This window comes from Actinia tenebrosa, unplaced genomic scaffold (genome assembly GCF_029948245.1).
Source record: "Actinia tenebrosa isolate PJP-AT-01 unplaced genomic scaffold, QUT_ActTen_1.0 PGA_scaffold6__47_contigs__length_16458017, whole genome shotgun sequence".
Taxonomy (NCBI): Eukaryota; Metazoa; Cnidaria; class Anthozoa; order Actiniaria; family Actiniidae; genus Actinia; species Actinia tenebrosa.
Window position 1 is genome coordinate 9,559,066 of NW_028292583.1, and position 27,651 is coordinate 9,586,716.

Consider the following 27,651-nt stretch of genomic DNA (forward strand, 5'->3'; position numbering starts at 1 on the left):
GGTGCTAATTGCTGTTGATAGTTGATGATTGTTTGGTCATCCGGTTGGTGAATCTTGGGCGGTCAGTGTGTAGAATGCTATCGTTGAAAACACGAAAGAACGCAAGGATACCTTACTTACAATCCATGTTTTTCATGCCAGCGTGCATACTTTGACACTCAAGTGGTTTTCTTACTCGAGCATCTTGATTGGCTGATGTGTACTTTTATGCTTTTTGGTTCTAGATCTATAAAAGTATGGTTTCCCCATCCCCATTCCCTCCCTCCACCAATCAACTTCATATGCGCCGACAATATGGACTCAGAAGACAAACATACTTCAAGTCAGTGATCATATGTAGTGGATTCTGCATGATTTTCACCACATCGGGTTTTCCAATTAGGTTTGTCTGCTTATGTTAGATGTTACCAGAAAGAGTGCTAATCAGACAGGAGCATCGTTGCAGATCAAAGCATTTAGTGTTTTGTTAAGGGTCTGTTAAGGCGTGTATGTAAGTGTATATACCATAGTTAAATCAAATGATCGGGCCACTCCGATCAGTAGTACTATATAGAATAAACTAAAATAATCTTTTACAGGCATATAGAAAAGTGGGTAGGACTTGCCGAGATTTTCTTAAAAACAAATAAAAAATATGCCAATTAAACCATAGTGGAGTGAAAAATGAAGCATTTCAGTATTGACCGTGGGGGGAGGGGACAGGCAGCCCGCATCTCAGTAATGAAGGTCACACTAACATAATGTACGCTATTTTTTATTTGTACTGTATAGAATAATCTTTTAGAGGCATATATAGAAAAGTGGAGTAAGAGTTGCCGAGATTTTCTTAGAAGCAAACAACTGATATACCAGTTAAACCACAGTGGGGGGAAATGAGGCATGTTATTGACCGTGGGGGGAAATGATAGGAGTGAACTCATGAGCTGCCCGCATCTGGGTAACATGAGACTGAATCACGGAGATCACACTAACCTATATGTACACCAATATACAATATGCGCGGGGAAAATCCATTTATCCATTGCGCTACCCACATATATACTGAGCTCTCATTCTCATAGAATTGGAAGGGAATGATTGCTCGTCAGTCCTTCAGGGGAGGCGTTCAACGCCAGATCTTTTTTGTCAGTTAGGCGTCTAGACGTGACTGAGGTCATACGGTCAGTAAGTCGGACGTCAAGGCGGATTAACACATGATTTACTGCTTTGGCCTGTATTTCTTGATATCGTACATATCATTCATTCCTGGTCAAAATGAATCCGGCTAATACCTTCATCCACAATCTTATATTGCCAGATGTGAGCAGGAATGGATAATGATCCGTAGATCAGTAATCAACACGGTGTCAAGCTGTATTAACTGGGGCGTGCCCAAAGGGGGGGGGGGGGGGGTGCACCTTTTCCCATTGACAGTTCATTTGGGACAGATTTTGGCTAACAACCCGTACCATTGATTAAAACCGTCCTTGTTTTTACGAGGCAAGCACTTAATAGCCATGGGCTAACAAACCTGTGGCTGGCACTCGTTCCATGATCGAATTGGAATTTAGGAGTTGATTTTTGTGGAGATAGGAAAACCGGAGAACCCTGAGTAAAACGCTCAAATCACAAGAGAGAACCAGCAAGCAACTCTATACTCACATACAGCACACTCGAACTTCCTCCTACTTGGGTTTCATTGACGAGAGGCGAGCGCCCTTACACTACGCCACTTATTCATTTGTTGGTTTAGGTCATGGCTGGTTTGGGGTTCCTGTGGCATAAAAATAGCTGTTCATCGGTTCAGTTCAAATTTAATTTCTGAATTCTGAATTTCTAGATTCTGTCTTTAGAAGTAATTCATTCTTCCAAAACTAAAAAAAAGTTAAATAGCTTTTTTCGTTTGTGCAATTAATCGCTCTTCCGCGCCTGCAATCCTTTGCAGCAGTACAGGACATTTACACATGCGCTTTGTCAAATCTATAGATTCAAGATGGCGGAAAGCATGGTGAGTAAGATGACTGTCGACAACGTTTTACTAAAATTTATTGTTTTAAGCACATAAATATCGAAAGATGAGCCGTTTTCGTAATTTCTTAGTTTATATGCTTTTTATCTTGCTATATTTTGTCTCAAAGCAAGTAAATTCATTCAAATTGTGAGCTTATAAAAGCCGGCACCTTGAAATTTTTTTTTGCTTTGTCATTGTTGAAACCTGGAATTTTTGAGACGTTTTTGCCATGATTTCGTTGTTTTTCTTTACATCGTACAACGCAAAAATGTCAATGACATGTTGCTGTAGTTTGTAGAATATTAGCACACCGTGACCAGTCTTCTTTTACTGAAATTTTCATAAACATGCGAACTCTCTGTCTGCGAGCTGCGCGCTGAAATTTGGTTTTTCGCTGCCGTCAGTCAAACCTAATCTACAGCAGTACCTTTCATATTTTTGACTGGCAGCAGCAAAAACACAAATTTCAAAGTGCAGCTTGCAAACAGAGTTTGAAAGGGCTATGGTGAAGTTAGTTAGCAAAGCGTTAAGGATAGATAAAGTAGTTTATTAAAATTATTTATATTGCAGCGAGCTGAATTGTGTATTTTAACTACAAGAATATTGATATACAGTTATTTAATAATTAAATGAGTAATATTACAATTTTGAGAAAGTTTTAAGAAATTACTTAGGCCTTATAGAATTTAATTTTTTAAATTAGGTGCTAATAATGGCTTAAATAAAAATGTTCTTAAATCAATCACTGTGTACAGGTTATAAATTAAAATTATATCTGTAAACTTTTCTTGAAGGTAGCTTGCGATGAATCTTATTAGATAGATCAGATAATTTCCTACACAGTTCTTGCGTTCATTGTATTTTATATTAATTTCTTTACTCTTCTTCCATAGAATCCACCTACCATTCTTCCAAAGTCACATGGTACTAGTGAAGTGGCCAGACCACAAGGTCTCTATGGAGTATCAGACAAGATGAAAATGGGGTAGGTTTTATATATGAAAAGTTACAGTTATACTTTGGTTTGTTATAAGGCTTCAAAAAATGAATTTGAAAACTATTGTTTTTGTGGCTCAAAAGTTACACTTTTTCCAAATTGGTCCGAGTTTAGCCATCCCATTATCAAAATGTACAAAATACCAACAGAAAAATAAAGATATTATGTAGAACTTTATCAATACAAACACTTTGCTATTCCTACTTAGAGGCTAACCTTGAGCAATAAAGAATTATGTGTAGTAAACAGAATATTTTGTTGTTGGTGTCTTCACATTATTACTCGGGCTTTCGAAGAAATGCCCGAGGTATAATTTGGACATTGTTAATTTTTTTCTTCAGTCACATATCGCCCTCGAAGCCCTAAGGCGCATGCGTTAAATCAAAGTCTATTCGCATGCGTAGAGTCAGCCATGAGCACATGCTTGAGTAATGGCGGATATGGGGAAGGACTCGTCGCTGTTTCAAGTAATGAATAATATGGAGTTGAACTCCCTCAACATTTTTAGCACGCGTGATTTTGCACAGACTTTGTACCATCTAAAAGGGTGACAATGTTCACGAAGAATTCTTTCGATTTTCTGCTATGAAGCCCGAGTTCATGCAGATATGTGTCTAGTTATACGTGTATTCAAAGACCAAAAACATTCTAAATACAACCAGTAGGTTTGTATGTTCAAACGAATTTGGCAGAGTAGAGAAAACAGACAGACAGAATAAGGACAGTGGGAGCAAAGAGAAGAAGGTTGAGTGGAGTGATTGGAATTGTGCAGAAATGGTGGTGAAAGATAAACTGGAATGGATAAGGAATGTTAAGGCCTGATGATGATGATGATGATATGTGATGATGATACATGATGATACATGATGATGATGATACATGATGATGATACATGATGGTGATACATGATGATGATACATGATGATGATTTATGATGATGATACATGATGATACATGATGATGATACATGATGATGATACATGATGATGATACATGATGATGATACATGATGATGATACATGATGATGATACATGATGATGATACATGATGATGATACATGATACATGATGATGATGTTACATAATGTTGATGATGATGATGCATGATGATGATACAAGATGATGATACATGGTGATGATACATGGTGATGATACATGGTGATGATACAATGTCATGATGATGCATGATAATGATACATGATGATGATACATGATGATGATACATGATGATGATACATGATGATGATACATGATGATGATGATACATGATGATGATACACGATGATACATGATGATGATGATACATGATGATGATACATGATGATGATACATGATGATGATACATGATGATGATGATACATGATGATGATACACGATGATACATGATGATGATGATGCATGATGATGATACAAGATGATGATACATGATGATGATACATGGTGATGATACAATGTCATGATGATGCAAAGACATGTATCAATTATTGTTGTTTTTTTTATTCACAATTTTTTTATTTTCTTCTTTTAGACCCTTAGGTGCCAAAGATCAACTCGCGGCATCTCATCCACTGGAATTCTCTGAAATAAATGTATGTTTTTGTTAATAACAGGAATGATTTTCACAGCGATGAAATGATAAACTTACACTAGTGTTACCCTACAAATGTTTCCCTACACATGCGCATGCGAAAAACGTCATCATAATATAAGCTTTGCACCGTCACATGACAGCAACCAAGTTAGATGGCTGGAACAATACAATCATGTTACGTGAGAAAGAATTCAATTCCCAAGGGCAAAGGGATTTTATTGTTCTGCCATCTAACCACAGGCAGTCCAAGCTGTATTATAGGGACCATCACATAATGATGCAAAGCCTCTATAGAAGCAGGTTTTGGTGGATATCAAACAAGGCAATTCCATATCATTCCATAAGCATGTTCCCTTGAAAACTTTGATAAATGATAAATGGTAAAATTTCACATTTGATTGGTAAGCAATGTAAATAGCACTACTTCTGAGCCACTAAAAAAAACAAACAGAAAATGCTTGTCTTTGAAATTTCACTCTTTTGTCAGGGGGGAGGAGACTGACTCTATACAGTGCAACATGAAGCAAGGTTCCAATTTTGAGCAAATAATCTTGGTTGAATCTCAAAAGTTTATCGTACTATATCAATTTAGCATTTTGGCACTTTTGTATAAGCTTATTATTTTTAATGCAGTTTACTGTGATTCTCAATATTCTGCAAACTTTGCAGTTGTGAGCAGCACTCTGAAATTCAGATTTTTGATGCTGTCAATTAAAATTAATCAGACTGTAGCTTTTATATTTTTGACTAGCAGCAGCAAAACAAGCGGTTGAAATAACAGAGTTTGCAGAATATGAAGAAATGCATTTAAAGACTGCTCTACAAGTTCTTGAGTTGGTGATTTTTTGATCTCAACTTTATTAAGATTTTAATTTTTATTGAACCTTTAGTATACCAAAAACCAACAAGCACTAGACATGAGAATGCTGAGAAATACCCAAGGGCTTCATGCTCCTCTTAAACTACAGATGGAATATGCTGTTGCTTCTAAGGTAAGGCTGATCCTCTTCTATTCATTGGTTCACTGGTTAATCCAAGGTCTGTGGACCACCCTAAAAACGGGGGGGAGGGGAAGAGAAGATCGTTGTTCAAGTTACCAAAGCATTCTCCCATCCCAAACACTTAATGAAAACCCTGGTTATATTAAAATAGCATTGCATCAGAGTCATTATGCTGAATTAATACTTACAGTACTAATAAGTTCTTGCTATTTCTGCTCTTTTTCTGCTCTTTTCGTGCTCTTTTTCTGCTCTCATTTTCTGCTCTCATTTTCTAAAGGAAATTGTTTATTGAAATTCTCAGATCCAAAGACTTCCTGGTCTTCCAAGCTCCATGATAGCTTTAGATACACTCCTTGGGACAGATGAAACTATAGGATTTGAAGATGTACTGGGAGGTAGGTCATACTTATTCTCTTTATACATTTATCGAAACCCACCTTTATCTTTCCCGTACATTCCTTGTTGATTATTTCTGGTTTCTGTAATAATGTTTTATGGGAAGGTTTGTTAGCCTTATCTATCTTAGAGTTATCAATATTGAAAGGTTAAAAATAAATTATTATAGCTGAATATTTAGAATATCAATTCCTCTACAATTTACAATTTTAATGATCATATAATAAAATCTTCAAGTGGATTAGTGGATTAATGAATGAATAAATGAATAAAAAATGAATGAAAGAAAGATCAGATAAATAAGATAAAGCATAAATTTTGAATTAAAGCATAAGAACAAATGAATTTGATTTAATGTAAACAATCTATTTTCCTAAAAACAAGATAAAAAATAAAGAATAAAAATCTATTTTTATCTTTTGATAAAAATAGATATGAAAGCTAGTCCAAAAATATCTCCTAAAAATTTATTCATATTTTTTTCTTTGCTTGAATTTTCATAATATTAATATATTTTTTATAAAAAAATTTTATAAAAATATTTTGTTTTTTATTTTTTTACTTTCCTCAGCCCCAGGTGATACAAAAGTGCCATTTTTTAAAGTGCTACTACGACGAAAATCGCTCAAACCTGGATTCAGCCGAAACTTCCTAAAAATACTCCTTAAAGGTCCAATAATCACTGTATGAAGTGTTTTCTCGATATTCAGTACGAAAGTATGATATTTTTACGATTATTTTTTGGAGTCTGTGACGTCATACACTCAACATCGAACATCGCTCCATACATTTCTTTGTAGTTTATGATCAAAATATCAGTAGTAAAGGGAGAAAGAAATACCCAAACACCCCAAAATATAAATTAGTTTCACAAGTAATGTGAAATAAGCACATTAGCCACCCTTTGGGCTTCATAGGAATAAAATAAATTAAGGATTTACATACAAAGAAATATATGTAACAATGTTTGATGTTGAGTGTATGACGTCACAGACTCCAAAAAATAATCGTAAAAATATCATACTTTCGTCCAGAATATCGAGAAAACACTTCATACAGTGATTATTGGACCTTTAAAGATTATTCTTAGGAAGTTTCAGCTGAATCCAAGTTTGAGCGATTTTCGTCGTAGTAGCACTTTAAAGATATATTCAATTTTTTTCTTCTCTTGAATCTTTATATCATTATTTATTTATTTGTTTATTTATCTATCTATCTATTTATTTATTTATTTATTTATTTATTTCCCCAGCCCCAGGTGATGCAGAAGTGGCTGGTGACATTCATAGTATGATGGAAAGAAAACTTGGACTCCCTAACCTATAAATAATGTATAAAGCTGACAGTATAAAAGGTTGTCAAAGAGTGAACGGAGATTAAGACCCTATAGTAGTAATACTAATGACCGAATTTAAACACTAAAATTCTTAAGTTAACAAATTATTCTGAACTTGAATAGTACCAGACAAAACGTAAGTTGTTTGAAATATTTACTATAAGATAAGTTAAAAAAAACTCAACTCCAAAGCTCATTCGCACCTTCATTTATGATTCATATTGTTTTTTTTTCATGGATTATTCAGGACTCGTTATTTTTTCCTGTGTTAACAAGTATTAATTCTAGATCTTAATACATTTTAGTCTTAGTTCTGTCAACCTTTTCGCATTCTTGTCGTGCAATCCTTTGAAGAATCCTCTGCTTGAAATTTCACATTAAATGTCTTTTACCTAACGCATCTCGTTATTCTGATCTTTTACAGTGTATTTCTCTTTGCCTGAACCTTTATTAAATAAATAAAAAACGCGCGTGCGTGCTGTCAGTGCTCACTAGCTGTTCTCAATCTCGTACCCAGAGCCTGCGTTTCTTCTGGCCTGCAGCGAAGAACGAGGGCTCTGGGCTCTGGCATAATCCATATTTTTGGCGCATGCGCAATTTTCGAAAAAGAGATATAACCGATGAAAATAATCAAAGTAAAGATCATAGGAAAAATTAGAAATCGGGAAAATATTTTTAATTTTTGGCAAGTCTTTGAACGCATGCGTTCTTGAACCGGAAGTCCAAGAAATCCTGGTCTCAAAACATGGATTATGCCAGAACCCGTCGTTTTTCGCTGCAGGCCAGAAGAAACGCAGGCTCTGGGTACGAGATTGACGCAGCCGCTATTAGTGTCGCCATGCCACGCTCACTCAGGTTGTGACCACAATAATAGCGTAGGAGACTAGCGTGTTGTGTGCAGTCCTAAAGCACGCGGGGGTTGGGAGAACCACATTCTACACCAGCTTCGGCGAGAATAGTGAAACGTCATAGCTGTTCAGGGTTCCTTTCCCCGAAGTTTGTACTTTTACATTCGACACCTCTACGAGTTCATAATAAATCACGCAAAGGGTACGCTTGAATACCCGAGGCTCATTAATAGATATAATATGCCGGTTCTGCATCCGGATCTGTTCCGGATCATCAGTATCTGTTCCGGATCCATGGATTTTAGCCTGCGTCACATCCGGACATTTTTGTCGTTAACCGACAAAAAAGTCTGGATGTCATGCAGGCTAATGGATGTTGAATCCACTCAGTTCCGCATAAGTGGATCGGCTTTCATGATTGTAAAAAGTTCAGTGCCGTAAGCGTGCCGTGACGTGACCGTCATGTTTTCTAGAATATTAATTGGCTGATTTTTTTCCAGAGGTTATTCGAACGTCTTCAGATAACCTTCAACCTTGGATACCTCACGCTTGCGTTATACTTTTTCCTTCTAAATTCGTGTTAATATAAAATTGACCTAGAAGCATATAAGTGCAACGAAAAACATTTGTTTATCGTAGACTCAACAGAGCAGCCATATAGAGCGTTTTCGCTAACGTGAGAAGGCAGCCATAAACGATAGAAACTTTCTGCACAGTATTTGCATAAAAATAGAGTTCGATTACCGGAAAATGTATTGTTTTAGTACCCATAATGGCTGCTGTGACGTCACGTGAAAACGCACTATTGCTCACTCCTTAAATAAACGTGAACAGACGGATTCACCTCGGTGCACTTTCACTCCGATATGCAAATAATGAATAAACTTAATGCATAAAAAATTTGCTTCTGTTTTTATAATGAGTACACTTAGCTAAATACTAGTTTACAGTGTAGTCCACAAATTAATAAACTGAAATAAAGAAATAATCAAAGAAACAAAGTGTTTTTTAAAACACTTGAAAGAATCCCAACTGGCAAGGAGGCAAACCAGTTGGATATTAACAAGCATTGTCTCGAACTGGACTCGAACCCAGCACCACCGGATTGCGAGACCGACGCTATGACCAACTCGACCATGTTTTCCCCTTTTTTAGTATTATATTTGTTTCAATCTCGCATTTGTGTGAAATATCAGTTACGATATATCTGTTACTCAATACTTGAAGTCACCCCAACTGAAACCAAAACTGTAAACCAATAAAGTCAGTTTTACTGAAAAAAACTTGAGCAATATTACTGTATTCAGCGAGCTTTGACAATATTCGATAAGAAACTTCAAGCGTATCCTTTGCTTGATTTATTAGAGCGCCACTGAAGAGGGTCCGTAGATCAGCTATGACATCTTACTATATTTTCAGAAGTTGGTACAGCCGTTGGCTGTTCAAAACAAGACGAGCGAAAAAACCTATCTGTATACTAGTCGTTTTGCTCCTCATTGGTGTTTTCGCCTTCTACTTAAGCATGTCTCGTAACATTTCATCCTTGTTGCAAGATCCAGTTAGGAATTGTATAAGCAATTCTAAAAAGTGCCCGTACATGCGACAATTTGATGGAACTTCGGCAAATGGACCAACCAAGTTTCCCCTCATCATGCCACACGTTGAACCAGATATTTCATGTGAAGACAGGAAACTTTTTATTGCTGTTGTTGTGAATTCGGCATCTGATGAGCAATATCAGCTTCGACGAATGGCTATCAGAATGACTTGGGGAGGTTCTACTGAAATACAACCTAGATGGAGAGTGTTTTTCGCTTTGGGAATCAACAAACATACCGCCGTTTACCTTAAAAACCGATGGGAATCACTGAAGTACAACGATATACTCATTGGTAACTTCTTAGACACCTACAAGAACGTGGTGATTAAGACTTTTATGTCTCATTACTGGGCGTACTTCAGATTGAATTGTCAATATATTCTCAAGGCCGACGATGACGTGTATATTCGAGTTCCAAGGCTGGTGGAATGGTTGGTAGGTCCAGCTAATTTACCAACGAGGTTTTATGGAGGATATTTGCAACAATCATTGGAAGTTGTTCGCAATCCAAAAATGAAGTGGTATCTTCCCAAAGAAGTTTATAACGAAACACATTTTCCTCCATTTTTAAAGGGATCATTTCAAGTGGTCTCCACCGACATGCTTCCTAGTTACTTCCACTATACTCAGTTCATCAGGAAACCGTTCTACACAGATGATGCATATTTTGGTGTTATGGCTAGAGACCTTGGTTTAAATGCCACACAAATTCCAAGCTTTCTTTTCTATCATCCACAAACAGACGAACAGCTCCTTGCTGCGATTGCCTTTGGTCATCAGGTTGATGTTACTGGAATGTTGAGGTACTACTCAAGATACGAACTTGTAGCCTAAATAAAAAGCTGTTCCTGGCTATACTCAGTCATTTCTCCCTCTCCGTATTTTGAAATTTAAAACCAAAGTGAAGCAAGCGACGAGGTAGAGATGTAGTAATTCGACTACAATCCGAGGCTGAGAGCAAATCAATATAATGACCACAAGAATAATTACAATAGCTGCAAAGAGCAGCTTAAGGTGGAACCAAACTAATTCAGAGCGAATTTTTGGCAATTTTATTCTCGCTCCCTTCGCAAAGGAGGCAGCATGGTCGAGTGGTCATAGTGTCGGTATCGCAATACGGTGGTGCCACTAGCCTGAGACTGTATTTGTTCCGAGTCCTGATTAGTTCAAATTCAGTTTCTCGACCATGCTTGTTACTGCGATTCCCAGTCACACGCGACCAAGTGAGACCAAAATCACAAACGAAAAATTGAGTTTTGGTGGACGTCAATCAAAGGGGTTTCTTAAACATGTCTAAGGATTCTGACTCCGAATTTCAAACGTTTAACTGCAAACTATCAGTATTGACTTATCAGTACCGTGGCCGAGGGAAGACATCGTAAGTCGTTAGTCGAAACTCGCAACTGAAGTGATCGATAACCGACTGACAACACAACTTGCAACTTGCCAAGTAAGAACTTAGGACTTACCACTTTGGACTTAGCACCTAGCACTTTCAACTTGCGACTTACGACTTAGCACAAAGACCTCCCCTCCCCTCCCCAAAAGCTTTCGAATTTCTAGGCGAGGAGACTGGGCGATTTTTTAAATTTTTTTTATGTTTTTACAATTTTTTTTTACATAAAGTGTACAGGTGAGCAGCACAAATGAACAACTGATCTTTCCTTAGGTTTTGTAAACTTTTTTATTACTCCGACGCGCTTCGTCTATAATCAACAGACTTCTTCAGGGAGTTTACGAATGAGTATTATTACAACAGTTTATATGGACTATTAACAGGAAATTACAAAACATACAAACATGTTGTAGCAGGAAAGCACGTAAAATAGGCTAGGCAATAGTGGAATTTCCTAATTAATGTTATTTTATACTTTTTGGGACACATGGTTAGCGCTAAGCTCTGGTCTGTTGATGTAGGAAGTTTAAAGAAAAAATTGGAGCCGTTTTGAAGAAAACGGCGAAAATGTGATTTTTAGCGAAACTCTCATTTTCGAGGTTTACAACCACAATTAGTAAAAAAACATTTATTCAATGAGTTTTTAAGATTTGATGCTAAGTTTTCGTTAGGCTCATCCGCAATACTTGGAAATAGGTATATGAAAACTTCAAGACAATCCATCTAATGGTAATGTTTCATATGCTTCAAATTTTGGGTCGAATTTTCAAGCGGCGTCATAACATTTTTTCTGCCCAAGACTTTCCATTCAAATTATACACAGGCTGCAATAGTACTAGACGATAAGATTCTGAAAATTTCAGAAAATCGTACCTGAGGATGGGGAGAAAAAAGCCAAAAACTAAAGATAGCACTGTTTGATTTTCGGCCGTAATAGGCTAAACATTTAAAGGATCTTGAAATAAAATACACTGTTAGAATCTAGGATAATCCAAGCATATTATATGAAAAATACAATTAAATTGACGCACTAGTTGTGCGAAGGGAGCGAGAATAAAATTATCCAAAAATCGCTCTGAATTAGTTTGGTTCCACCTTAAACTAAAGTTAATATGTGAATATATCGTAAATGTATAGAAAGGTCTACGAGGAATATTTTAGACTTTCGCAAAGTCCGCCGCCCGCTTTGGTTTTTTTTTTTACTAAGCGCATGAGGTTTGGTGAGAAAAACTTCATCGAGACTGTTGTTGTTGTCCCTTTGGTCTCTTTAATGAAAGACCAAGTAACGTCTTTAAAATCGAAGGGGATCTCTGCTTCCTATGTTGGAGACGACTAAACAATTTCCGTATATAGTCATTGGTAGAAACTTGACTGGCGTAAAGAAAGCATATTTTTTGTTTGGACGCTGGAGATATCGCTATCCTTTCAACAGTTTTAGTTGGAGTTATAGCATCAACCATTCATTATTGATAAACCATGTTTTGCTAAATGAAAACCACAATTCTTTAGCTCCGTCCCCGAAAGCCGACACTCCCGTATCAAATTCGGAAATGGCGGGAAACGCAATTGAATATCCTGCAGGTTTGACAAGTCGACCTCTCGCGACTTCGTCGCTCGCTCGCTGCGCTCGAATTAAAAAAACGCCGAGAAAACAAGAGAGGTCAACTTGGGGCAAGTCTAGGAATATTTCTATCGTAAGATTTAAAAGAATAGTGCTAAAATAACTAAGCAAAGGGGTAAAGAGTGTGTAGGGCGTAACCAGAAGTGTACATGCTAATGGAAGGAGCTAAGAGGTTTACTTGTAAATTCAAAGCATACCATTATTTAAACTTGTGCGTGATGGTAGCCTTATTGAAATCTTATATCGATATTTTTAATAGCTAATTGATCGTTCTTTATCTTGTTTTCATATGATAAGAAATAATAATTAGAAAACTGATGTCTAGCTTAGTCCGTAAAAACATTAATTTTCTCTCTCATAACATGTGCTTGAAATATTTTTGTAGTGGGAAATATTTTTGAGAAATATTTTTGTTTTGGGAAATATTTTTACTGTTTGGCATACATATTTGTGTGCTGAAATACACATTCTTGTACTGACATTAATATATTTGTACTGTGGGCCACCGTATTTTTGCAATCAAGTATATGTGTGTGTGTGTGTGTGTGTGTGTGTGTGTGTGTGTGTGTGTGTGTGTGTGTGTGTGTGTGTGTACTATGTAGTGTTTAAAAACGAGTAGGAGTGTTTTATCAGGTATAAAAGCACGAGGCGTAGCCGAGTGCTTTTATACCTGATAAAACACGATCTATGAGTTTTTTGAACTGCTTAAAACACTCATGAACAATTTATAAGATTTTGGTTCAACTGGAGCCACCATACACGTCACGAACATGGATTTTTATACTTCGATAGAGATTTGACGTCACGGGCATGCGCAACCAGATTCAATAGAAGCTCCCACACGTTGTATATTGCGTGCCAAGGCAAAGACAGGCAAGTTAGTCAAAGATCTTTAGGGTTGACTATGGCCTTGATGAAGCTCTATGTCCTTCATCCTAAACTTGGATGCATACTTCATCCCTGATGAAGTCATCCTCATAGTATTCGAGTGGTCTTTATATAAAGATCACATGTGTCTTTATATAAAGACACATGTGTCTTTATATAAAATTACTTGAATACTAATGAAGAGGACTTTATCGGGTATAAAGGTTCATGCACGTGACGTGTATGGTGGCTCCAATTGGACCATAAGCTTATGAATTATTAATGAGTGTTTTAAATATATTTATACAGTGGTATTCAGAAATTCTGATCCTTTTGTAAATATATACAAGTATATCAAAAGTATATGCGAAATTATGGGATACCATCTCTGATATTTTTTTCAGATAGCCCTAGTGATGGGCAACCCGAAAAAAATATCAGCGATGATTATTCATAATTTCTCATATACTTCTATGTATGTACAAAAGGATCCAACCAAGTCATACAACTATATAGGGTGCATTATGGGTAATAGACCCGATATAGTTATATACTGTATACTTGGTTGGATCAGAATTTCTGCATATCGCTGTATATATAGAGAGAGAGGATATTACATGGGCGTGCGGAGATACGAATTTTATCTTCGAGCGTTCAATTGATATCTCAAGAGTGAGAGCAGCGAATGTATACTACAACCTTTTTGCAATCAATATATACACACATACAGCCTTTTGCAAAAATTATGGCCGCTTCCAATATATATACAAGTATATCAAAAATATATCAAAAATTATGGGATATCATCCCTGATATTTTTTCCGAGTTGTCTATCACTAGGGCTTTCTGAAATAAATATCAAGAAAGATATCCCAACGTGTCTGATATACTTATGATATATTTGTATGTATATTTGAAACGGCCATAATTTTTGCAAATGGCTGTATTGTATATATCTCATTAGATATATGTTTAAATGTATACTACAACCTTTCTGCAATCAAGTGTATATATATATAAGAAGTCTGTGAATCGATTATCTTTTAATATATATATATATATATTCGTGTTTTTTCGATATATGTATATATATATAATTTGAGCCTTGAAGATAACGTCACCTGAGAAGAATATGAAATCGAGGTTATATCTTTGTTTTCAAAATGGCCGCCTTGTGTTTAATTCCAAATGTACAAGAGGAGTTCTCCTTCTCTTTAGTAAGAATTCTCAGTACGAGGTGCAAGATCACATTTTTCAACAAATCAAATAGATAGTGGGGAATTCTATTGTAGGAGTCTTCATGATTAAGAAAGAACAATCAGAGAATACTGTTGGCTAGAATGCCATGAGAAGAACTCAAGACGACCTGATCTTGCGTTCTTTCAAACGCAGTGTCTCCGTGTCCGACAGTCGGACAGTAGAGAGTTTTAGATTTACGTTCACGTGAAACGTCAGTTGACCATTAAAAAATATCTTAAATATCTTAAAAAGAATCGCAAAAAAGTCCAAGTAGTAGAAAACCAAAAGAATATTTGCGCCTGGTGAGAAGGTGAAAACGTGGTCACGTTTGCGGGGAGAAAAAAAGTCAATCTAAAACTCTCTAGTGTTTTGATATAACTCCGGGTTTTAGAACAATAGATTGTTTTGATTTGACGTCATAGTGAAATAGGGCAATTTCCCCCAGCATTTTTCCCCGAGAAAATCGGCTGTCGGACGCGAAGTTATATCAAAACACTGTCCGGCAGTCGCGAGAGATTAACCATAAAGTCACGGTAGAATATGAAACTCAATGATTTACGAAACAACATTTAATAAATACCATTTGCTGGTTCAAAAAAGCTAGAAATTAGTGGAATGATTCAATTTGGGGGGGGGGGGGGGGGGGGGATGACTGTCATAATTGGTATCCGGGCAATCTGTCGACTCGATCCGGCATTAAAACTTTTCAGGGTCACGATTTCAACTTTGCTATAGACGATCCGAGCTCAAACAAATAATTCGGAGTGCCATACAAATTCGAACCACTCGTCCAAAAGTACTTGACCGTCTTATTAAAAATCACCGGTTTTAATTCCAAAAGTCTCAATGGATTATAATAGAATTTTTTTTAAATCGACTGCCGGACCTCGATTTCATATTCTCCTCAGGTGACGTCATCTTTCAGTCTCTTTCTATATCATATGTCGAAAAGACACGAAGATATATACATTTGTCAAAAAGACATTGTGATTACAGTAATCAACTTTATTTCTAAGAAAAAGAAAAAAGACTAAAAAAATCGTGGTATCCTAGCCCGTCTCGTCCCACGAGGCGCTCTTACAACACAATTAGTATACATGATCTCCGCATACATTATAAAGCGCGCGAAAATTACAACGAAGACACGACAGACATGAATATTTATCAGACGCATTTGATTATGCCATAAGGAGGTGTTAGAGTTAACAAGCCTATATCGCTTCGAAAGCGATGATGTTTCGGCCCGTTATCTATTTATTGTGTGGCATTGCTGTATAAAGAATTTTGTTCTTGCTGTGGTAATGATTGGGTCTCCTGTATTTTGAAAATGGCAGACAAGAGCGATCTCGCGGTACACTTTCACGTTGGAAGGAAGGAAGGAAGGAAGCTTCTTTATTTTGCCACGGTAAAAACATCAGTCAATTGCCTAAAAATATTTAAAAGTAAAGATTTACGATTAAAAAGCTAGTTACTGTTTTACATGTTTGCCGTGGAGCCCTTAGTTACAACTTTTCTTACTGTACAAACTATCAATTTCCGTTTTAAATTTTCGTACTGACTTGACCTCTTTTATACTTAACGGTAGGTCATTCCACAATTTTGCCCCACTATAGCTGAATGATCGTCTTAGATATTCAGTGTGTGGCTTAGGTATTGACAGTTTATGATCATGATTTCGAAGGTTGTATTTAGTATGGTAGTCGGAGAAAAGGTTTTGTAAGTAAACTGGTGTACGTCCCTGCATCGTCTTAAACATTAGTAGGGCTTTTTGTTTTTTACGACGAACTGCAAGTGTATCCCAGTTTAATTGGTCAAGGAGATGGCTAGATCTTATGTCATAGTTAGATCTTATGATAACTCTAGCCGCTCGATTTTGACGCTTTTGTAGTTGAACACATAGTTTATCACTTAATCCATCCCAAACTGCACTACAATAGTCCAGTTTGGGTAGAATTAAGGCTTCGTAGATTTGGATGGCACTATCGGTCGAAATAAATGGGCGAACACGTTTTAGAGCCCCTATACTTGAAGAGATTTTCTTCGAAATGTTGTTAACATGTTCTGACCAATTAAGGTTTTTATCGATAGTGACACCCAAAGATTTGGTGTGATCAACTTGTTTAACGCTAGCTCCATTAATCGCAATATTAATAGTGGAATCGCATTGCGCTGTGAACTTTTGGCGGGACCCAATAATCATAAATTCCGTTTTCGCTACATTCAAGCTTAGCTTATTTGCTAACAACCACTGATGTATATTAGTGAGTTCAGTGTTGATGCTTGGTTCCAAGTCTCCTACATTTTTACCATGAACGCTGATGCTGGTATCATCAGCAAACATTCTTGTTATGGCTTGCGCCAAACAATTTGGTAAGTCATTAATATACAGGAGAAATAAAAGTGGGCCTAAATTACTGCCTTGTGGTACACCGCAGCTCACAGTACAAGGCTCAGACAGACTTCCGTTAACACTGCACAGCTGAGACCTCGTCAGTAAATAAGAACGGAACCACTTGAGTGAGCCTTCATCTACACCATAATTCGATAGTTTGGACAAAAGAATTTCATGATCTATGGTGTCGAAGGCTTTTTGGAGGTCTATGAAGATTACTCCGTTAAGTAGTCCCTTGTCTATATTAACTGACCATTCGTTCGTTGCTTCGAGCAACGCGGTGACAGTGCTGTGCAGGGAGCGAAAGCCTGACTGGCATTCCGTCAATAACTGGTTTTCATTCAAATAATCGTATAGTTGATCATAAACGATCTTCTCAAATATCTTTGAAGCAGTGGGGATGACCGAGATTGGGCGATAATTGTTTAGGTCAGTTTTCTCCCCTTTTTTAAATATAGGCGTTACTTTCGCTATTTTCCACTCCCTAGGAAAAATGCCCATTTTAATAGATTGTCGAAAAATCACAGTGAGAGATGGTCCCACTATAGAGGCGGACATTTTTAGCAATTTGTTGGGTATGTTATCTAAGCCTGCAGCTTTCTTTTCCTTTATACTTCTTAACAAGTCGCAAACAGTTTGCTCACTTGGAGGTTGGATAGCGAAAGTTTTACCAGTTGTAGGTTTCAGAAATGATTCAAATTTAATGTCAGATGGAGGTAATTTATTGGCTAGAGTCTGGCCTATACTTGTGAAATGTTCATTGAAAATCTCGGCCATCTCACTTGGTGAGGTTACTGATTTATTGGCAACTTTAATTTCGGAAACGCCGGAAAATTTGCTAGCCTTTCGAGCACTTAGATCATTAAGGAGGTGCCATGTTTTCCGAGGATCAGATTTATTTAGTGCTAAATTTTCCGTAAAGTATTTTTTCTTCGCTAATCTAATTTCGTTATTAATCCTGTTTCTCGATTCTTTGTATTTTTTCCAAAATAAGTCACTGTCAGTGGAAATTGCTTTCCTTTTCAATTGGTCACGTGACCGCATTTTCTGTATTAGCTCCGTTGTGATCCATGGTGAGTTTTTCTTTCCCACACGCTTGTGGCGAACAGGCAGGTGGGAATCAATACACTTGGTTAGCAAGGTTTTCCAGCGAATCCACATATCATTCGGATCATCGTAAGACTTGATGTCTGACCATGGCAGTTGTTTGAGATCACTCAAAAATTTGTCTTGATCGAAATTTCTGAAGTTACGTACCTCAATTTTGCGAGCCTTTGACGGCTCGTAATGAATTTTTCTCGTCATGAATACTAAAGAGTGATCACTGATGCCAAGATGATACACACCTGACTTACTAATTTTGTCGGGAGTGTTTGTCACACATAAGTCAATTAATGATTTGGTGTTATGCGTTACACGTGTTGGCTCATTTAATAGCTGATAAAGCCCATAGATATCCAAAATATCAATTAAATTAGATGAAGCTAGGTTCGTTCTCGTTAGTTCTAAGAGATCGCAATTTATATCACCTAACAAATAATAATCGAGATTTGTCTTATCAATGCTATCTATGAGCTTTTCAAATGTCGTAAATAACTCGAGGGGTGAGTTGGGAGGGCGATACCAAGTACTAACTAAGAATGATTTTGATCGTGGCTTAAAGATTTCTATAGTGATGAGTTCTAAGATCCCATCATCAAAGTCGTCGCGTCTTTGATAACTCAGGTTGTTTCTCATGTAAATACATACGCCTCCTCCGTTTCTACCATTCTGAGATCGATCTTTTCTGACAATATCGAAACCCTCTATATGTAACTCAGAATCCATAATGGTAGAGTCTAATTTTGTTTCATTGATTGCCAGGATATCAATTTCAGGAGATGCGGCGAGAAACACCCGTAATTCATCAATGTGCGCAACTAAGCTATTAATATTTAAGGAAGCCATTGTTAAACCACGACCAAATATTTTGTCTAAATTACGTGACTTACCCTTGTTCCCTTTCTCTATGGGCTCCATGACAGTTAGTTCCTATGTCTTCTTTAAAAAATTAATAAAATTGGTTGCAAACTGTTTAGTTCCTGATCTATTTAGATGGAGCCCGCTCCGGTTTAGATGTTCGTCAGGCTGGATGTTGGAATGTTCTATATAGTTCCAGTTGTTCCTTTCGCAAAGCTGTTCGATGATGGTGTTGGCTTCCTTTGCCTTTCTGTTTAGCGATTCGTCGTCGCTTCTCTGGATGATACTTGAGACAGCTACCTTTGTTGAGTTGTTATTTACAAGGGAGGCCAACTCGGCAATTTCTTCAGCACAAGCTTGTGCAGAACTGGATGAGCGTAAACTGTTGGTGCCAACATGTAAGAGTATTTCATCTGGTTTTTTATTTATAAGTGGCTTGACGTGATATTTCATATCGGCAGTTGTAGAACCAGGAAATGTCCAAACTTTGACTTTTGAAGTCTTCGACATCTTGTGCCCTTGTAAGTATTTGATCATCGAGTCGCCGACAATGAAGATGTCTTTCTTTGTGCTGTTGGATTCATTCTTTTGTTTGGATCTTTTAGGGTAATGAGGCTCTTTTTCTTTTTGGGCACTAGGCTTCTTGATTTTCTTTGTTTCTTTGTCTCGAGGGGCATTTGGAATTTCATTTTTGGCTTCTGTTAAGACAGAGGATTCCCTGGAGGAAATACTTGGTGGTTTATGCAAATTCGGCTTGTTTTCCTCATCAATAACAATTTTAGGTATTGGTTTTGCTTGTAAACCTTCTTCTTTTTCAAGATTAAGTAAACGTATTGTGGTTAACAGGGCCCTGTTGTCTTCATGGACTTTCTGGTTTTCCCTTTCAAGCAATAAAACTTTCTCTCTGAGTTCTCTGTTTTCACTTACGAGATCACTAGGACTCCTGTGACTGTTATATTCCTCTCTTAACCTTGAAACTTCAGTACTGATTTCTTGTAATTGCTGCTGCAGCTCCTGTCGTAGGTTATTTACTGAAGATTGAATAAGGTTAGAGCAGTTATGGTAACTGTCAGGCCGAATAGGATTATCTTCTTGATTTGGATTTGAATTTTGGCGGGAAACTTTCGTAATAATGGCTGGTTCTTGTAATATTGATCTCTTAAGTCGCCTCCTCAGGACGGCTTTTTTTCCTGATTTCGATAAGTTCCTCTTTCCCAATTCAGTCTTTAGTTGCGGAATATGAAGGGAATCAAGATCTCTTCCATTTAGAGCTGATTTAAGAGCTAAGCTAGATGAACCAGTATGTGATGGAGCTTCGATCGATGACAATGATCTAGTCGAAACATTGGCTGTCGTATTAACTTTAGCGCTCCTTAATTCCGGAGGAGATATACAAAAACTAGATCCTTCATTACTTGAACTTAAGTCTTCATCATCAGAAGAAAGCATCGAAGTTATCGTAAGAGAACTACTGCAGAGGTTATTCACGTTCATATCGAGAGCTGAAATATCGTGACTCTCCGCCATCTTGGCTGCTATAGCTTAAAAGTCTTACGCAAAGTCTTACGCAAATTTCGATGGAAACATTTGTTATAAAATTCTCTTGGACGAAACACATCGTAATTAAGTTTTTTGAAGATTTTAGTGGTTCTTGCTTTGAAACATCGTAGTGTTTTGGGGAAAATCAGGGCAACGTACATACATATAACGTCTCGCCGAACAAATGAGAGATCCGACAATAGATATAAACAATGATCGAGTATCGCAGAGAGCAGAGTACAAAGTGCAAAATATTTTGGCACATGAGCATTACTGTACGCGCTATGTTGAATGTAGCATACTTTTTAAACCTTCATTCTGCTCTTTGACATTTATGGTAAATGTATTTAGCTCTTATATCGTAGCTTGAAGAAAATGCGAAAGTCTCAATTCGAACGAAAAGATACAAGGCTTGTCTTTGACCAGTGCGCCGTCACTTTTCAATAACTTACCTACTTTGCGACTTGGACCTAGATACTAACTTAGGAATAAAATACGCATTGTCGTAGGGTTAATCAATAATATATTTTTTTCCAAACAAATGGCGTCATGCGAAAGGGCATAATATAGTCTACACAACTACCTCAGAGAAGATTCACCGTAACTCTTCGAAATACTCCGCATGTTGAAATGTTTTACATTTTCCCATTGCTTATGATGGAAACGGCATATGATTGGATTAGGTGCAAAACTCTGACAGCTAAATGACACGCACGGAGACTATTATGGGCCGGCAAACCGAATGTAGTGACTGTTTCGGCCTGAGGGCCGAAACAATTACCGAGAACGGAGGCAATAAACCATATACATCCCGCGGGCCGCAGGCCCGAGGGATGTATAGGCTTATTGCCGACGTTCGAGGTAATTAAGTATTTTATTTCTCAATTGAGAAGGTTTTCTATCAAATGTTGCTCATTATAAATGCGAACGGTCTATATATAGTTATTAACCGGGTTAATAGAGAGTTTTAGATTTACGTTCACGGCAAACGTGAAACGTCAGTTGACCAGTGAAAAATTATTTCAAATAGCTGAGAAAGAATCGCAAAAAAGTTCAAGTAGCAGAAAAACAAAAGAATATTTGTCTTTGGTAAGAAAGTTTGCAAGAGGTTAAGTTAAATACAGGAAAACGATGAAAACATTGTCACGTTTGCGGTTTGCGGGCAGAAAAATAATCAATCTAAAACTCTCTAATAACTATATATTGACCTCGCATTTATAATGAGGGTTATAACAAAAATAAAGCCTTGTGAATAACAAAGAAAACCGTGTAAATTGAGAAATAAGGACAGATATATCCCTTTTCGACAATATATGTTAGTCGTTGATATTTAGAGCCTTCTTGACAAGCATATATAGGCTATAAGAATCAGCTTGTTACATTGTCATTTGTCACATATGACATTGTCAAGTTCAAGCATAGTTAATAACTATGGTTCAAGTGAATAACGAGTCATGTTGAATGAATAGCGCAGCGCAACCGTGACGCCATAAAAACGAAGACAAAGGCGAAATTCGGACAAACAAACTTACAAGTTTACTTTCAGCAGATAATTTTCACAGCCGATCGCAGTTGATCTTAGTTTACATGGGTTATTATTGTAACTTTAAGTAAAAATACGTATAATCCTCGTAGCGGTTAAACAGAATGCAATGTTTGTCCGAATCTTTAAGCTATTTTTAGAATCAGTGCGCTGCGCTATTTGTCCTTATATATCGCGTATTTTAAATCTGGCTCATATCGAAACTCTGTTCTCCTCACCGATCTTAGCTTGTTCTAGCTGAATTAAAGCATGGGGTATTTAATAGCGCAATGGAATTTGAAAATTCACTCTTGGTTTTATTTACCTTCGCCCGTAAGTAAAGAAGTCAAAGGAAATTATCTGATCGCGATAGGAACTAGTCTCCCTCAGATCCGTTTTTAGTGTCGGTCGTCACGCAACGCTCCCTCCCCACAAAGGGAGGGAGCGTTGCGTGACGACCGACACTAAAAACGGATGCGAGGGAGACGAGATAGGAACGAGCTACCGGCCAATCAGAGTTCCCGTAAGAATTGAACTGGGCGCCAGCCAATAAGAAATCGCTTCTTATTTCGGGTCACGGGAACAAGGATTCTGGCGCTGTTTCGCATACGGTTATTTCGAAGAAATCATTCCGGCTGAACGCAGGCTAACCTTTTGCGTGATTTATCATGAACTCGTGGCTGTTGGGACAACAAGGTGTCGAATGTAAAAGAACAAACTTGGGAGAGAGCACCTATAACATTTTACTATATCTTACATTGAGAGTCCCATAGAGTTAGAGTCTAAATCCCAGAAAGAGCCACACGTAATATTAGAGCGTGACTCGTTCTGAAGAGGCAGCTAGGAATATAAAAAATACTTGCATCAGTATTAATATCACAAACTGCATAGACTAGCAGGGAGAAGATAGCTATGACATTCTACTTTTCTCGCCGAAACTGGTGTAGCCGTTGGCTGTTCAACACAAGACGAGCGAAAAAACCTATCTGTATACTAGTCGTTTTGCTCCTCATTGGTGTTTTCGCCTTCTACTTAAGCACATCTCGTAACATTTCATCCTTGTTACAAGATCCAGTTAGGAATTGTATAAGCAATTCTAAAAAGTGCCCGTACATGCGACAATTTGATGGAACTTCCGCAAATGGACCAACCAAGTTTCCCCTCATCATGCCACACGTTGAACCAGATATTTCATGTGAAGACAGGAAACTTTTTATTGCTGTTGTTGTGAATTCGGCATCTGATGAGCAATATCAGCTTCGACGAATGGCTATCAGAATGACTTGGGGAGGTTCTACTGAAATACAACCTAGATGGAGAGTGTTTTTCGCTTTGGGAATCAACAAAAATACTGCCGTTGACATTAAAAACCGACGAGAATCACTGAAGTACAACGACATACTCATTGGTAACTTTACAGACACCTACAAGAACGTGGTGATTAAGACTTTTATGTCTCATTACTGGGCGTACTTCAGATTGAATTGTCAATATATTCTTAAGGCCGACGATGACGTTTATATTCGAGTTCCAAGGCTGGTGGAATGGTTAGTAGGTCCAGCCAAATTACCAACGAGGTTTTATGGAGGATACTTACATGAGATATTGACTGTTGTTCGCGATCCAAGAATCAAGTGGTATCTTCCCAAAGAGGTTTATAACGAGACAAATTTCCCTCCATTTTCGCAGGGATCATTTCAAGTGGTCTCCACCGACATGCTTCCTAGTTACTTCCACTATACTCAGTTCATCAGGAAACCGTTCTACACAGATGATGCATATTTTGGTGTTATGGCTAGAGACCTTGGTTTAAATGCCACACAAATTCCAAGCTTTCTTTTCTATCATCCACAAACAGACGAACAGCTCCTTGCTGCGATTGCCTTTGGTCATCAGGTTGATGTTACTGGAATGTTGAGGTACTACTCTAGATACGAACTTCTAGCTTAAATAAAAAGCTGTTCCCGGCTATACTCCGTCATTTCTCCCTCTCCGTATTTTGAAATTTTTCAGTTGAAAACAAAAGTGAAGCAAGCGACGAGGTAGAGATGTAGTATTAAATTACCAGAGTGAAGTTGGTGTCAGGTTTTAGAGTCAGATTTTAGAGTCAGGTTTTCGGATCTAGTGTCAGATTTTTTCCGGGGGGCGTCACATCATGTTGAACACAAAGTGCTCTATATTCGTAGAAACGCTTTAATTTACCATAAAACCAACACCAAGCTTTACTCACACGATATTTCTTGAGATTCGTTGTCTCCGCTGTAACATGATCACTCTTTCAAGCGGCGTGACAGAAAAATCTGACTCAAAAATCTGACAACAAGTGATATTTCTTGAGGAGACTTGATTGTGACTTCCAAATGCGTTCATGAAGATCCCTTAGAAATGACGCTTGTTGGGAGATGTCAAAATTCAAGAAAAATATAATGGTTGAAAAGAGAATTTTGTTGATCACTCTCTCACGCGGCGTGACAGAAAAATCTGACTCAAAAATCTGACAACAAGTGATATTTCTTAATACTTTTATGTGTACTGCTTCATCGACAGTTTATTTGGACATCAAACTACGGCTTGGCTTATTCGACGTGAAGCATGGATATTTTTCGTTAAGAAAAAGTGCGTCAACATTTTGAAATAAAAGGGTTCAGTAACTCGATATATGGGAGCGGTACTCGAAGTATTTGTGGCATGAAGCCCGTTGATGGTAGATAAAACAACTCAAAAAATCTGAAACCGCTGTTTATTTTCTTTGAGGTGAGTGTTTCGATTCCCAAAGACAACGAGTCGCAAGAAATATCGTGTGAGTAAAGCTTGGTGTGGGGTTTATAGTAAATCAAAGCGTTTCTACGAATATAGAGCACTTTGTGTTCAACATGATGTGACGCCCTCCGGAAAAAATCTGACAATAGATGCCGAAAACCTGACTCAAAAATCTGACTCTAAAACCTGACACCAACTTCACTTTGGTGACTCAGTGTTCAAAACTCGCGAAGATATCCAATTCTTTGAAATCTTCCACTAACAATTTTTTTTAAAATTTCATATCTTACTGACTGATGCCATCGTTATGGTTTGATTTTAGGTTGTTTTTTTGTTCACCATAATCCATGCTTTCTTTGTTATAGTACAAAATAGTGCCAATTAAACAATAGAAAATGGAATTTGCATGAAAATGTGCGATTTAGTATTACTGAAGTTTCACGGTTATATTGTTTGCACTCTACCAGACAAAACGTAACAAGTTGTTTGAAATATATTTGTTATAAGATAAGTTGAAAAAAACCAACTCGAAAGCTCATTCTTACCTTCATTTATGATTCATATTGTTTTTTTCTCATGGATTATTCAGGGACTCGTTATTTTTTCCTTTGTTAAAAAGTAAATAATTTAGTCTTCGTTACGTCAACAATTTGTTTTTGCATTCTTGTGGTAAAATCCTTTGAAGAATGACTTCTCTGCTTGAAATTCCACATTATGTCTTTTATCTAAAACATAACGTTATTCTGATCTTTTACAGTGTTGCTCTTTGTCTCTTTCGTCAAATTGTTGAGCGAAACATTTTATTGTCATATCTACATCATAGTAGCCTGCGTCACATCCGGAATTTTCTTCGTAAATATCAAAATATCACCAAAAGTTTGTAATTTGTGCCATCGATTCATCGCAAAAGATTATTAAGTTTTTCTTTTAAATGGAAAACAAAAATTCAACCCTGTTTTAGAAGTGCAAACACTATAATTTGAAGTACGACGAGCGAGTTCACACGTGTGCCGTCAATGCATTGTTGACCGTATTCCTAAATTACCTAGGGAATAACCTTGGTCTATGACTACTAACACGCTACTTCCACGAGGTCTTTCATACAGAGAACATCAGATACGATCGGTTAACACTGAAAAGCGAGCGACTTTCGGTAGCCCGTTGGCAAGTTTACAAACACTTTTCCCTTTTCAAAGAATGCTTTGATGGAATCCTCATCATTTTGAAAACTAGGACGCTTTGCTCGTTCACATCCGGTTTGATAGTGTTATCCAATGGAAGTTCACGTTAGAATGAGCTTGGCTAACAGCCAATCAGAATCTATTATATATAATCGCACAATTTGCGGGGGGTCCAGAACAAGCTTTCTGGCGATGTTTCGCAGACGGTATTTACGAAGAAAATTCCGGATGTGACGCAGGCTACATCATAGCTCCCATACATTACCTTATAAACAATACACAGGAACCTTGTTTGGGCTGCCTGTGTTTCACGAGGTGAAGCGGAAGGAAACATCGCCGTCGATGGGACACAAAACCCACTGCTTTCCTGCCAAGTGTCAAAGGAAAAAAAACAGTTATTTGATTTTTTGATTAATCTTTCCGGGAAAATCACTTTCGGTATTGTTATTACCGGTTAACGACATATCGTTGCCCGCTGAAAGCCGTTGCCGGGGAAACATCGAAATTTGTTCACGTTCAAGTGATACCCTTTCGCCCAATCAGAGTACGAGGTTTGGACTTTGACATTTGGTATATAAAAATCTTGTTTACGGCAAACGTGAAACGTCAGTTTATCATTAAAAAGTTCTTTAAAATTAGTTAAAAGGAATCGCAAAAATCTCCAAGTAGTAGATAAACAAAAGAATACTGGTCTTTGTAGAGAAGGTTTGCAAAAGGTAAAGTGAAATGTAGGGAAACGATGAAAGCGTGGTCACGTTTGCCGTTTGCGGGAAGGAAAAACGGGAATCTTAATCTGCTTAATCTTGTTTACGGCAAACGTGAAAAGTCAGTTGACCATTGAAAAATTATTTCTAAGTAGTGAAAAAATCCTCAAGTACTAGATAAATAAATGAATATTTGTCTTTTATGAGAAGGTTTGCAAAAGGTAAAGTGAAATCCAGGGACACGGTGAAAACGTCGCGGGCTATGTTTGCTGTTTGCCTGAAGAACGATAGTAAATGAGTGAGTGACACATTTCCATATTCAGACCCTAGCTTCATAATGACTCGTTTCTACGCTCCGCGTATCCACGAGTTAAAAACGGGAATCTTACTCTTCCTGAAATGTCCAATTTACTCAACCCTCGAAAAACTACAGGGACCCCAATTTAGATAAAAACTATAAATGCACACCTGTGGACATCACAAAGTTAATTAATGTTTATTAGTCATTAAGGAGTAGTCTCTCTAAGATTTTAGTAAATCGTTGTAAAGGTATGGCATTAAAACCCGTTAATAACTCGTGAATGCCATCATTAAGAACTCAGCTTGTGTTATATAGATCAGTTATTATAATAAAGTATTCCAAAATAACCATATTTTGTAACTATCAACTCGGCTTTTATGAAGAAGAATAAGAGAATAATTTGAGAGTACC

At 37.3% G+C, this 27,651-nt stretch overlaps 3 protein-coding genes and 1 long non-coding RNA gene across 4 annotated transcripts; 3 read left to right on the forward strand and 1 right to left on the reverse strand.

Annotated features, from left to right (window-relative positions):
* Nucleotides 1-1,963: 1,963 nt before the first annotated feature.
* LOC116304324 (proteasome maturation protein) lies at nucleotides 1,964-7,707 on the forward strand. Its single transcript, XM_031714043.2, has 6 exons — nucleotides 1,964-1,987; nucleotides 2,884-2,975; nucleotides 4,516-4,576; nucleotides 5,469-5,570; nucleotides 5,881-5,974; nucleotides 7,228-7,707. Exons 1-6 carry the CDS (start codon nucleotides 1,973-1,975, stop codon nucleotides 7,299-7,301), a joined length of 438 nt encoding a protein of 145 aa, XP_031569903.1. The 5' UTR covers nucleotides 1,964-1,972; the 3' UTR covers nucleotides 7,302-7,707.
* On the reverse strand, nucleotides 5,603-26,598 carry LOC148906007 (uncharacterized). Its single transcript, XR_016121580.1, has 3 exons — nucleotides 25,600-26,598; nucleotides 6,017-6,058; nucleotides 5,603-5,850 (listed from the first exon to the last, which is right to left on the reverse strand). It is a non-coding gene; the product is annotated as an uncharacterized LOC148906007 (long non-coding RNA).
* Nucleotides 9,506-13,137, forward strand: LOC116304321 (beta-1,3-galactosyltransferase 5). Its single transcript, XM_031714040.2, has one exon. The coding sequence runs from the start codon at nucleotides 9,556-9,558 to the stop codon at nucleotides 10,591-10,593; it is 1,038 nt and encodes a 345-aa protein (XP_031569900.2). The 5' UTR covers nucleotides 9,506-9,555; the 3' UTR covers nucleotides 10,594-13,137.
* LOC116304320 (beta-1,3-galactosyltransferase 5-like) lies at nucleotides 22,837-25,592 on the forward strand. The gene is made up of 2 exons (XM_031714039.2): nucleotides 22,837-24,213; nucleotides 24,842-25,592. Exons 1-2 carry the CDS (start codon nucleotides 23,207-23,209, stop codon nucleotides 24,930-24,932), a joined length of 1,098 nt encoding a protein of 365 aa, XP_031569899.2. The 5' UTR covers nucleotides 22,837-23,206; the 3' UTR covers nucleotides 24,933-25,592.
* Nucleotides 26,599-27,651: the final 1,053 nt, after the last annotated feature.